Source organism: Barbus barbus (assembly GCF_936440315.1).
Source record: "Barbus barbus genome assembly, chromosome: 21".
Taxonomy (NCBI): Eukaryota; Metazoa; Chordata; class Actinopteri; order Cypriniformes; family Cyprinidae; genus Barbus; species Barbus barbus.
The window spans coordinates 30244359-30259046 of record NC_136749.1 but is presented as its reverse complement, the minus strand read 5'-3'; the positions used below and the strand labels follow the sequence as shown (position 1 = coordinate 30259046).

Below are 14688 nucleotides of genomic sequence, written 5' to 3'. Positions count from 1 at the left end.
TTTTCTCAGGCAGGTCACATTTCACCCTAAAATCAAATTATTTACTTTCCTAAAGTGATGCCTATACTGTAATTAAATTTATTAATATATTTCTATAATTTTTTTTAAATAATATTATTTAAAATATTAGATTTTTAATATTTAAAGACGTTTTTAATATATAAAATAAAATGTATTTTTTAAATTTAATATTGTATATATAACAATACTTTAAATTTTTCATACTTTATAAAAATGTTTTTAAAAAGCATTATATACTGTATAATTTATTATATAAATAAAATATATATTTAATTTATTTATTATAGTATGTATTATTTAAATTGAGATTTTATCTTTTAATTATTTAAAAATGTATATAATATGTAAAATAAAATGTTAAAATATACATTTTTATTATATAAAAAATCACCCTAAAGTCAAAATATTTTTTTTCATGAAGCCTATTATTATTATTAATTAATTATTATATTATTTATTTATTTATTATTATTATTATTTATTTTCATTAATATAAAAATATTATATTGAAAAATAATAATAAAAATGTATCAGGTGTCATCAAACTTTATTTATATAGATATTATTGAGGCTTTTGGTTTGTCATAAAGCTGCTTCTGGATGAAAATGCAATAAAAAGAAATCCAAATAGAAAAATGACGTGTGCTTCTGCAGCAAAAGCATTGCATTTCTAATAGACCGTAAACATAATGCAGCATCTTTCATATTATCAAGCTGAAATGTTTCAATTCTCATGAGAATTTGGGAAAGCAATGATGCATCAAGCTCACACTTAAATGTTTTGTGAGATATCTAAGTTTTGGTCTCTCATGAAGGTTTAGTATTCTGTGCTCAGATGTTTCTCCTTAGAAATGTGTATCATTTCAATAATCAGATAGAGACCAAATGATTTGAGAAATGCTTTCAATACAGTTTTATGGCTTATTGTCACCAGTTAAGTAGAGACGGATGAGCACTAGTTAGGGAACTGAGCTGGTCCCGGTGCGGTTTGGTCTTGTGTCAGTGTCATAAAGGCTCTTCTAAAGATGCTGCCTAAGGGCCTTTCTATCCTGAAGTCTCTGACTTCACCCATCAGCGTCTCACGCTTGATCTGCGCTCATCCGTTCTGTCGAAGCAGCAGTGATGGCCTGATGATGTGTCTCTGCACAGGAGCAATTCATACAGGCTCCCTTACAAAACATAGTTAATTATGCTGCATGCAAAAACACCTTTGTTTGCATCATGCAGAGAGAAGACAATGCCAGCTCTGGAAAAATATATGCAAGATTTGAATTAACTTAGAAAATTGACTATTTTATCCACTATTTGTGCACAGTATTACCATGCATGTTAGAGTATAGACCGAAGCCTAATGTACTTCAGTTTAAATAATTAATTAGTTTTTAAAATATTTTTTTACAATTTTTTATATATTACATATAATATTTATTGCATTTTATATATATAGTTTATTCGTAAATATATCAAAACTTAATTTTTGATTAGTAATATGCATTGCTAAGAACTTCATTTGAACAACTTTAAAGGAGATTTTCTCAATATTTAGATTTTTTTGCACCCTCAGATTCCAGATTTTCAAATAGTTGCATCTCAGACAAATATTGAAGATATTTAGTAAATTTCCTACCGTAAATATATCAAAACTTAATTTTTGATTAGTAATATGCATTGCTAAGAACTTCATCTGAACAACTTTAAAGGAGATTTTCTCAATATTTAGATTTTTTTGCTCCCTCAGATTCCAGATTTTCAAATATTGTCCGATCATAACAAACCATACATCAATGGAAAGATTATTTATTCATCTTATTTATAAAGCCCTTTTCCAGATGATGTATAAATCTGAATTTAAAAAAATTGACCGTTATGACTGTTTTTGTGTTCCAGGCCAGGGTGACAAAAAAAAAAAAATATATATATAATTTATTTTATTTTATTTTGTGTGTGTATATATATATATATATATATATATATATATATATATATATTATATATTCTATAAAATATTTTAAATTAAATATGTAACACAAAATAAAATTTATATATATATATATATATATATATATATATATATATATATATATATATATATATATATATATATATTCTTATTATATATTCTATAAAATATTTTAAATAAAATATGTAAATATTTTAAAAACTATATGCAGTTTTTTATTTATATATATATATATATATATATATATAAAAAATATTAAAAAAATATATATATATATAAAAAAATTTTTATAAAATAAAAATGATCAAACTATTTTATATATTATTATTATTATTATTATTATTATTATCATATTTTTTGTAAATACTAGTTCAAAACACTTATATATTATATTTAAAATATAAAAATTGTATTATAATGATAATTCTATTTTTTTATTATGAAATTGGGCTTAATGTTTAATGCAAAATATAATTTCTTTGTTTGTTTTTGCCCAGTTCTTTGTTCACAGTATTTATATACATATTACAGTATGACATAAAATTATGCATGTCAAGAACATAAATGGATGGAGTCAAGCGTCACGTTCATCAGGAGCTCTGCACGTGTGTCACAGCATATATAGAGCGTTCCAAATCACTCACTTAATAGGGATGCTGTCTATGTAGGCGTCAGTCAGCAGTGCAGTGCACTAGTTCTGCTGTGTTCTCTCCTCGTATGGCTCTGTGTGGATGTGGATGTCTCTGTATGTTTGAAGTTGTGATGTTTGCTCGTTTTGCATGATCTTTTCATCAGGCTGCGGTGGGCTGTTTTTAGACGCCCTTCAGAAATCTCTTCTTTTGAATGTTTAAGACGGATATTTTGAGCTCAGACTGTGTTTTTTCTGTATTGAAGTGAGTTTGCTCAATAACACGCTTTCATGCTGATGCTGCAGAACGTCACACAGGTGTCACAGAATTAAATCAGAACCGGTTACTCGTCTTCTGTTTTCCTTCTTGATTTTTCCCTGAAGTGAAATATGTAATATTTCTGTCTGTTTTCCTCTGAGGAAGGTGCAATTTAATGGCTCGTTGCCTTGAAACAACAACAGTGACATGAATAAATCATATTGCGAGGAACATGAAAGAAAGACGCTCCGCAGCGGAGCTCGTTTAACACTTGTTTGTGCTTCAGTCAAGCTCTGAGAGAGGTTTATTAAGCAGACAAATGAAGGAGATCTGTGTCTATTATCCTGGGCCATCTGAACACATTATTAAAGGATATTTCTGGGTTTGAGTTCAGTTTTGTGGCATAAGGTTGAGTACCACTATATATTTTTGTACCGTTATAAAAAGCAGAAATGTGAAGCTGGTATTATCAAAATAATTAAAATAATTATTTAGTATTTTTAAATGTTTATTATGACAGTGTCTTGCCCAATAGACTCTATATACCAAATAAATATTTCATAAATAAATATATAATAAATTATTTTTTTTTTGAAAATTGTATACAATTTTTTATTAAACCATTTTTTTAATCGTTGTGCAGTGTCTTGCCCCATTGACTTTAGTTTACAAACTATTTTCTGTTGTAATTAACAACACATCACAAACATAAAACATAACAAAAAAATATATATAAAAAATATTGATAAAAAAAAAAATTAAATTCTTTTATTATCAAAATATAAATTATTTTACATATTTTTTTCTGAAAATATTTTATATTTAAAAAATTTAGCATTTATTTTTCCATGGTAATGCTGTTCATTACCACAGTTATTTTCTATGGTAATGAACAGCATGTCACATAAATATATATATATATATATATATATATATATATATATATATAAATAAATATTGATTTTTTTTTTTAAATAAAAAGAATGTATTAAATTATTTTATATAAAAAATGTAGTATTTTTGAGTGTTTATCACTGTGCAGTGTCTTATTTTCTGTGGTAATGAAAAACATATCACAAACACATTGATATAAAAAAATAGTAAAAAATAGAAAAAAAATAATTAAAATATATTTAATATTAAAAGTTAATTAAATTATTTTATATATAAAAAAGGTAGCATTATTGAGTGTTTATCGCTGTGTAGTCTCTTGCCCTATAGACTTAAGTGTCCAGAATATTTTCTGTGGTAATGAAGCTCATCACTTTACACTTGTACATTTCAGTATGGGTCTAATATGAGTTGTTTATTTGACCATAAGTTGGTTTATTGACTGCGGATCAATCCTCCTTCTGGGTGAGACACAATAGAGATCTTTACCACAATCATTAAAAAGATAAAACGACTGTCATCCAGTATTTACACTTACATTCAGTCTCATTAGATCTGAGAGCAACAATCAATTCTCTGCTCCCAGTGCTCATTTCATCCCGTTTCTGTTTCCTTCATCGAATGATGTTCTCTGTGAAGGTCGATGCTTGCTGTGAGGGAGTATCAGGTTAAATTATTAGATTCATAAATAGTATATATAATTTAAAATAAAAAATTAAAAGTAATATTTTTAAATATAATAAATAAAATATACCTTGTATTATTAAAATAAAATGTATGTTAGTAAAATAAAATTATCTTGTTGTTTCATATATATATATATATACACACACACACACTACATAACAAAAGTACAATATCATATCATATATAATATTAAACTTTATAAACATACTTTGAATAATATATTTGTGTATTTTTATAAAATATTAAATATTTTTAAATACTTTCTATAAAACTTTATATTCATAATGTGTATATAACTATTTTTTTTTAAATATATTATTATTATTTAAATTTACACAATTAATAACAAAAATAAATATAAATTAAAAACACAACCATCATTTTTTTTAATGGAAAATATAATTTCTAATTTCTTTCATTTGATTTTGGGGTTAAATGTAAGAATATTGCTGTGGTTGTGGATGGAAAATATTTTGGCCAATTACAGCTTTACTTGTTTTTCATTTGCATGTGCAGAATGCATTACAGAGCCACTTTTTTTTGCTCATTTGATTCTTTTATTCACTGTTGAGTAGTAAAATGGATGTCTAATATCACTTTTCTTTCTCTCCCCCTCAAGCCTTCAAGAAAGAAGACAGCGGCTTTGACGAGGTGAGAGAAAACAGACTTTCACGATCCTGCGAATGTTGGACGATGCAGTTAATATAACCGTCGTGAGCCGTTATTGATATAAAGCCTCGGTCGTGTCTGTCTGTGGTTTAATGGGTTTCATGACTGGTGCTGGAGCAGTGCATGCTGGGATGTGTTGTTTGGGTGTGTGGGTCTCTGGGGTTGAAGTGTCAGCTGTGATCATCAGAGAGATGCATCTCTATTGCGTTCGCTCTTGAGTGACACAGAAACGCTCCGCAGGAAGACCAGACCTCATTTTAATGCTCTTGATGGGAATTCCTCCATGTTATACTCTTACAGACATTACTCAGGGATTATTGCTATTTTTTCTGGTATTCCCAGAGCATTGCTTTAAAGCAGGGCTCCAGACTCCGTCTTCCCTCTGGTCGCATTTCTGCGACTAACTTTCTCAGATGGTCGCTCGAGCACATCATTTGGTCGCAATTTTTGATGAATCAATGCATGCTGATGAACTTTTATCATAGTTGCTTCGCGCATCTGTGAACGCTAAACCCCACCTACTTTGATTTGATGGGGGGGGGCATTTGGCCATTTCTAGTGTCTATGGTGCTTACGGCCCTGCGTTACAATGACAAACTAGCTTACATAACATTTATTAACAAAAATGGCATAGGACACATCACATGCTGTATTATATACCGACTAATAAATCACAGAATGTTTAGCAAACACTATTTGGAACCCTCAGATTCCAGATTTTCAAAATATTGTCCTATCATAACAAACCATACATCAATGGAAAAATTATTTATTCAGCTTTCAGATGATGTATGTTATGGTTACGCTCCACGAAGGACTGCAGGAACCAGCAGGTAGGTCGAAAAACGGATCTTTAATAACACAAGCGGTTCATAATACAAGAAAACAATCTCTAGACGACGTATGCATAACTTTAAGACTTGACAAAGACATAAGGAGAACTGAGGACTTATAAAGACCGGGGAACACAGGAGCAAACTAGATAATTAACACAAAACAGGTGACAGGACTAAACGATGATCGCTAATTAACTAAACCAGAACAGGAAGAACCAAATAAGGGCAAAGGGGACTAAACAGAAACAGACACGTAACATATGATTAGAACACTAGTATTTTCAGCACATTTCCAAACATTCATTTAGCCATTAATTGTAATAATCCAGTGAGATTTTTGAGATCTGATCTGATCATCATCAGTCTGTCTGGAGTGACATGAAGAAACAGAACAAACTGAGACTAAATCCAGAAGAACTGTGTCTCTGCTTCAAGAAACCTCCTGTAAAGCTCCTGAGAAACTCTGCTCAAGAGCACCGAGGACAAAAGCTGCTTTAAACACAAAGGATGCTCACAACACATGTTGATTTCATTTAGTTAATAGGAGTTAATTGATAAAGAAAATCTATTTATGACATTATTTTTGACAGCATACTCATTTTACAGCATTTTTACACAAGTGCCTAAAACTTTTAACAGCACTGTAGCTTTGCAGGAGGTTTCTTGAAGCAGAGACACAGTTCTTCTGGATTTAGTATTTTTTCATCACTAAGCAAAATCTTTATCGATTCTCTTTGTCAGCATGCTATAAATGTTATAATATTAAATATTTCATTATTTCAAGTATTTATTTTCTTTATTTAAAATATAAAAAAAACAAATGTATTATATATATATATACAATATATATTTAAAATATGAAATATTATCATATTGTCCAACATTACTTAAAACAAGCATGTACACATGTATATTCTGATGCATTTATACATATGAACATCATATTCAGAATAAATGTAGTCCATGTATATTTTTTATATTGAAATATAAAAGAACAAAAACAAATGTATTATATAATATATAACAATATACAATCTATGTTATATATTATATTTATTTAAAATATTAAATATTGTCCAACATTACTCAAAACAAGCATGTATACATGTATATTCTGATGCATTTATGCATATGAACATCATATTCAGAATAAACGTAGTCACTGCTGCAGTACTGGAAGCATCAGTAAACGGCGTGTGGAGCGTGAGGTGATCTTTATATAACCCTGAGCTCTTTCTCAGCCGTCACGTCTGGTTAGTCCTGGACGAGCGTCTGTGTTTCTGCTCTCCAGAGACTCACAGGATGCCCGTCTATCCACTTCACAAACGCAACAGAAACGCAGAACAACCAGCGCAACTGAACAATGTAAAATTCACCAGATCACACAGACTAGTGGGGCGTTTTCCTACCTGTCAGCAAGGGATGCACCAAAATTAAAATTCTTGGCAGAAGCTGAACAAAATGAAACATTTGTGTTTTTCCCCCATGTATTTTGCCCTTTTTTTCACCATTGCATAAATTAATTAGCCAAAATGTGCTTTTTACTGTTTTGTCTTGCATTTCAAATAAAAAAATCAATTACAAACCAATTTAAAAATATTTACTTAATACTGAACATTTTTTAACATTCTATCAGACATTACACCAACAAAGCACAATTTATCTTAAAATTAATAAGTTAGTAAAATAATATTTTTGGGCCATTTTTGAGACCCCCTTCTTGAATCAGGCATGTATTTTTACTGTACAAATAAATGCAGCCTTTCCGAGCAGAAGAGACATTAGAATATATTACAGATCCCAATTTGAACACTATGTGTGAATGTTATAATAGAGCTGTTGTACGGTAAATATTGCAATCATTATTATTATAATATCTTTATTTTATTTTACAGAACATTATTATATTATGTTTAAGTTATTCATTTATTGATATGAAATATTAAACAAATAAATGTTAATTAATAAAAAATGTATTTCCTTTCTTTAAGATATTAAAAAGTACAATTTGTTTTTATTTATTTATTATTTATTTTATTTTATTTTACTTTACATTTTTTTTAATTTAATTTCATAATTTATTTTTATTTTTTTCTGCAAAATGCTGCAGCAGTATTTCTTGGAATTGTATCTTGGCAGTTTGTTGAGATGATAAGATTCGTTCTCTTCATGGGAAGCGGTTATAAATGTCTGCCGCCGCTGGGGAAACATGTGAAGAATCTGAGAAGGAAAGGGACTGTTTCCTGTTGGCCATGAAGAACGTCTCTGAGAAAGCAGAAAGTATTTGACCTCCTTGAGACGTGTGTGTGTGTGTGTGGTGTGTAACTCGATGACAGTTTCTCTGTTTGTTTCTCTGATTTTGGCTCAAAAATATCATTTGCGAACAGAATATTGCATTACATTTCCAAGATTTTGTTAAATTATGCAAATACAGTGAACATATTTAATGCACATTTCATGCAAATATTAAAATATTTGTGAAATGATCCTAGAATGTTTAAAATGTTTCCACAATCATAATTTCACAGGATGAGACAGGATGAGGTTGATGTTTGTCCACTGCTGGACTTTGTTAATAGACAAATGCATCATAGTGTGCGTGTGAAAAGAGTTTGAAGAGAGTTTATTTTCAGGATCTGCAGTGTCTGTAGGTGAAGAAACAGCGGAGTTGGTGTGCTTTATTTATGCATGTGATTGTGGATCTGTAGTGCTGTTACAGACTTTAATGAGCGCTGAAGTTGGTGACTCATCTCTGCAGTGTTTGACTCACGATGCAAAGTGTCATTACATTCAGCAAAATCAAAGAAAGAAGTTCGATTTTACTTAAAATAAAAGCTTTTTTAAATTATTTTTTAAAAATGTCATATCACTAAAAATAAGCATTAATGCATTGTAGTAGCATTTGTTGCATTGCATTTTATTTTTGTTGATTTTAATTATTTCCAAAAAATCTTTTATTTTTAATTATTTTTAAAAAGTGACGATTAACAACAGAAAAAAAATCACATTTATTTCTATAGTGCTTGATACAATGCAGATTTTATATTAGATTTAAGAAGATACTATAAGAGTTTTTATTTATTGTTTGAAATAGTTTTTATATTTTTAGTTTTAGCATTTTTTGTTTTTGTTATTTTTATTTTATTTTAAATATGTCTGTAGTTTTTTAGTTTTTTTTAATCAGTTTCAATCAGTTTTTTTTTTTTAATAGTTTTTATTTTTATTTCAGTTTTAGTCTTAGTTATTTTAGTACGTCAAGTTAAACTAAATTACAAACAGAAATGTTTCCTTGGGAACTAGTTCAATTCAATTGAAATTTTATTTCAAGTAACAAAATATTTTTATGGTTTTAATTTTAGTTAGCTATAATAACCCTGTTCAAACAGCTTTGCAGTAACAAAATAACAGAGTTATAAAGTTGCAATAGTTATAAAATGATTGTTTCAGCTGGAGACAATAGAGTCATTATTCAAGGGACTCAAGTCAGGCTTATTTCAGTTATTCTGACTTATATTGAACCAAATCAACTGACAATAAGTCAGATAAACCTGGCTTATTTGGTAAACTTGTTTTATGAAAGTTCAGTTCAAAGTTGATTCAATTCAGTTCAATAATTACAAAACCAATTCTGTCCTGCTATAAAGCAGCTCTAAAAAAAGTGTTACATTGTAGCAAAGAAAATAACGTACAATCATAATAGTTCTGAAAACATGATTGATTTAGGATTTATTTATAAGCAGAAAAGCGTTTCAGAGTTGTTTTGATTCTGGAGCGATTGGCTCTCGTTGTTTGGTGTGAGTCAGATGAATGAACTGAATCTGCTGTGGTTATTTATAGCTCGATGTGGCTCCGTGTCACATGACTTCATCATCATCTACACTGTTTTTTGCTCTCTTAATGACTCCACAAAGGCCAGCTTTGATTCGTCTCAGGACTACCTCGCTGGTTGAAGAAATTCATTCTGTCATAATTTACTCACCTCATATCTTTGTGAAATCATATACTGTTATTTTTTTCTTCTGTGCAGCACTGAAGGGGAAATTTGTGAATTTCCATAAATTAGCACTTCACATGCATGACAGTTCAGCTCCAAATATATCCATATGTCTCGTGCGCTGTATTCAGAGTCATATGATGCTTTGTGTGAAGAACAAGTTATTTATTGAAAATCATTAATTTGATATCTCAAATCAGGTCCAACCTGTGGCATATTTGTCCTATTTGCTGTTTATTTTTCAGTCTGTTTCTCACATAAAGCATTATATGACGTCTGAAGACTTGGAATATACTGTAGTGCACTAGTTGTGTGCACTATTGTTATGATGCTTTTTATGGTGTCGTTTTGTCTTTTTTGGAGTAAAGATTCTTCATAATTTCTGTTTTTATGTGAGTAATGACAAATTTCAGGAACAAAAAACTTTTCTCTGATAAAAATGGCAATTTCAGTTTTTAAAATGCAATAAAGAAAAAATCAAGGTTTGCTGTCAATTTTTGTTTGTGATACATTTTAATATGCTTAGTTAGGGGTGGGCGATATGGGAAAAATATCATATCACGATTTTTTATAGAAATATCACGATTCACGATTTTTATCCCGATTCTTTGTTAGTTTTACTATTTTGGTTTTACAAGTTGTCTGAGCATTACAGCCAAACTAGAAAGACAAAGATGCATGGCAGATATTTAGGCCAAAGTGGGTGAAGATAAAAAATCTTTGTCATTATTTTATTTTTCTTATTAAAAAATAAGAACAAAGATACACATTACAAATACACATAATATACAAATAAAACAAACAGTGCTTTATTTCCAGGTACAATAGGTGTATTTAGCAGAGCATTCAATGAAATTGAATGAACAAATATAAAAATAAAACACTAGATAGACTGATTCCTAAAGCAACTGTATTAAAGTTTTTCAGTCAAGAATAGTGAGTGATTTTTCTCTGTGTTTTGTTGTTTTGTTAACGTTAAATGAATAGTTCCCCCACAAATTAATATTCTGTCATCTGTCTGTCAATTCTGTCATAATGTTGTATTTTTATATCATCATTTACTCAAAAGTTGTTTTAAACCGGAAGGAGTTTCTTTCTTGTGCTGAACATTTATAAATGCTATTTTGAAGAAGGTGGAAAACCAAACAGTTGCTGGTCCTCAGTGACTTCCATAGGATTTTTCTTTCCTACTATCAAAGTCAATGTAGACCAGCAACTGTTTGGTTTTGCACTGAGTAAATAATGACAGAAATTCAATTTTAGGGTGAACTATCCCTTTAATGACAGTCGACAGCATGTTTAGTGTCCTGTCCCTTTAAGAGCTGCACGCATCTAATATACAGTACAGGCACGCATCCGTTTCTCTCTTAACTATTTACTTTCATTTTAGAGATAACCAACTCAGTCTGTATGTAAACCTTGTGTGTTTTGACAGTATTAGCGCAAAATATAACTTAGTTGAGTAATCAGGCGCTGTTAGACAGGCTTTTTAGTGCGCGTGCTTCAGGTGTATGCGCTCAGAACAAGCGCACACAGACCAGCGCGCGAATTAAACATTTAACCAGCAAGGCTTGTGCAAATAATGTACTTTTGCGATCGCGAATAAGTGCAGTGTCCTGTCTGAGTAACTCTACTGCTGTATGTCGTGTTGTACAGTACATAGAGACGGCGGCGCCAGAACTGTATTTGACAATGTGCGCGGTAGCGCGATACTACGATATTTCTTAAAAAGCAGATCGTGGAGACATTTTTATCGTCCACGATCAAAAATCGTCATATCGCACACCCCTATGCTTAGTAATAATAACGATAATAATAATTATTATTAATTTCATTAGTAAAATAAAATAAAATGGAATTAATTTAAACAAAATGAGAAATATCAATATTGTAATTTTACTGTAAAAATGTTTAAGAAAGATGATAATAATAATAAATGTATTAATAATAAATCTATTATTATTATTATTACTGCTATTACCACATAAAAATAGATAACTAAATAAAAACAAAATAAGAAATTAATTTAACAATAAATTGTGCAATATTACAATAAATTGTAATATTTTACTGTAAAATAAAAAATCTAATATTTTAAATGCATACATACATATAGTATACTTATTTTACACTTATTTAAAAAATGTTTCTCCAAATGTTAAACATTCAAACCTTTATTTTGACTGAAAACCCCAGGGACCCTTAAAGACCCTTAAAGCTTCTCTGTTTTTGAGTGCTTCTCATTACAAGTTTGTGAAGATATTTGGTGCGTGTTGCGTTCCTAAATGCATGTGAAATCAACTCAAACTCAGATCAGATGCAGATGGAGTTCATGTGTATCTTTTATTGTGAACCGAGTCGCTCTGAGATGCTGGACAAAACATCTGCTGACGTGTAAACAAACGCAGTGCTGCGCTTCACTCTGAAACACACAGCGCATATATTTATTTAATTAAATCACAGCCCTTGCTCTAAAGCCATATCATGATTCCGGCTTGATGTCGATGAATCGTGCGGCTCTAGTCGAAGCTGTTGCTGATGCTGCAGACTGGAGTTGATGAAGCACAGATTCTGTCCTCCACACGGCTAATGGAGACGCGTCTGAATCTTAAATAACTCTGGGTTCACAGCTGAAGGAATGCTGTGTGTGAAGCCCTGAGGGATCGAGCTGCAGTGAGAATGTGTTCATTGTGAGAGTGAAACGCTTCTCATTGTGAGCGCTGGAGAGGAAGGATGCCTGTATTAATGTCTATGGAGAAGAAATGCACTCCTTTTAGATTCAAATTTACATTTTCTAATTTAGCAGATGCTTTTATCCAAAGCGACTTACAAACGAGGAATACAAGAAGCAATTCATCTTGAGGCAATAACATGAGAAGTGCTTGTAATACAGGAAAAATGGTGAAAGCACAGAAGAATAAAGCATGCATATGTGTTATTCATATTCAGTATTAAATAAAAATATATATAATACATTTATATATAAAATGTAATTAAAAACGATATATATATATATATATATATATATATATATATATATATATAATACAAATTTTATATAATGTAATATTTTATATATTATATAATAAATGAATAATGAAAAATGTTATTCATACATATTAAATAACAATAATTTAATATATATTGTATGCATTTAGATATAAAAATGATATATCTTTTAATGAAAAATTTTATTTTATTCATACATATTAAATAACATAAAAATTAAATATATATTGTATGCATTCAGATATAACTGTTATTTATATTTTAATGTATAAAATATATATTTATGTATTATATAATAAATGAATGACAAATAAAAATGAAAAATATTATTTATACATATTTAATAATATTAAATTACAATATATAAATTTTATATATATATATATATATATATATATCTCTAAGAATATTAAATATAACATAATTAAATATACATAAATAGCCGTCTATCATTATCTAGATAAGGTTAGAATTATTAATCATTAGCCCTAGATTGGAATTGATATAATAATGCATTTTAAGCTGTACCTATCAAATTTTTTCATTTACATATATACACACACACACTGTATGTATATGTATATATATATATATATATATATATATATATATATATATATATATATATATATATACTGTATATATACTGTATATATATATATATACTGTATATATATATATATACTGTATATATAAATATTATAAATATTAAATTATATAATATACTAATAATATATTTATAAATTAATCGAATTATCATTACATCTATATTGAAGTGGAGATAATAATGCATTTCAAGCTCTACGTATCAAAATGCATTATCAGAATTAAATTTTCATTTATGCATTTAGCAGATGCTTTTATCAAAAGTGACTTATAATTAAGGAAATGAATTAATTATAAATGTGTGAACTCTTTATTTTTGGATTCAGTCTTGATGCTCACGGCTCTGTGATTCGACTGAAGACATAACAGGAAATTAATTTTCTAATCATAAATCGCAGCCTCTCGTCTCCTCCTGTCTTTTCTCCGTGTGCAAAAAGTTCATTATTTATTCTGGGCTGAATTAGAGTCTGGCACGTTCTCTGCTTTCATTTGTTTGCTGTCAGCATGTGGAATTAATTTAATAAATGTCGTCTTTCATCATGTTAAAGGCTCCCCGGTTATTTGCGGAGCGGGCTCGTTGTTGCCACCGTAAATCATGCATTTTTCCTTTTGTGTTCGAGGGAAAAGCTTCAGCCTTCATTTTCAGCCTCATCTTGACGTCTCCTCGTCTTTGATGATGAATATAATCTGATAGAAGTCTTATAATCCACTGCTATTCGCAAATGAATCCTTAACATACAGTAAGTGGGTCAGAGTTTTTAAGGGCATTGAAAGTGTGTGTTACAAAAGCTTTTCTGACTTGTAAGAACACACTCAAAAACTATACCGAGGCCTGAATTTAAGATTTATGTATTTGAGTTGCATATAAAATGTCCATCCATTTGTATTACACAGTTTAACATAAGCTAATAAACTTCATGTGATGAATATTAAATATTAATCAGTCATACAGAAATGAAACGGGTCATTTCAGGAAACACAGACTTTAATTATAGGCATTTATGGTGTAATTACTACATTTTCTTTTTCATATTTACCACAAACAATGCGCTGTTACTTTAATGCAGCGTGTGCAGCACAGCAGAAATAGACATTTTGAAAATATCACTTAAAAATAAATGCGTAAAT

At 29.4% G+C, this 14688-nt stretch overlaps 1 protein-coding gene across 1 annotated transcript in view; it reads left to right on the top strand.

The window, feature by feature from the left end:
- Positions 1–14688, top strand: part of LOC306887728 (cyclin-dependent kinase 14) — a gene marked incomplete at both ends in the record, with an annotated part of 151773 nt that overhangs the window by 331 nt on the left and 136754 nt on the right. Inside the window, one exon of the mRNA XM_079445717.1 lies at positions 5066–5097. Within this exon, the coding sequence (XP_079301843.1) occupies positions 5066–5097 (32 nt within the window). The remainder of the gene's footprint in view (positions 1–5065; positions 5098–14688) is intronic.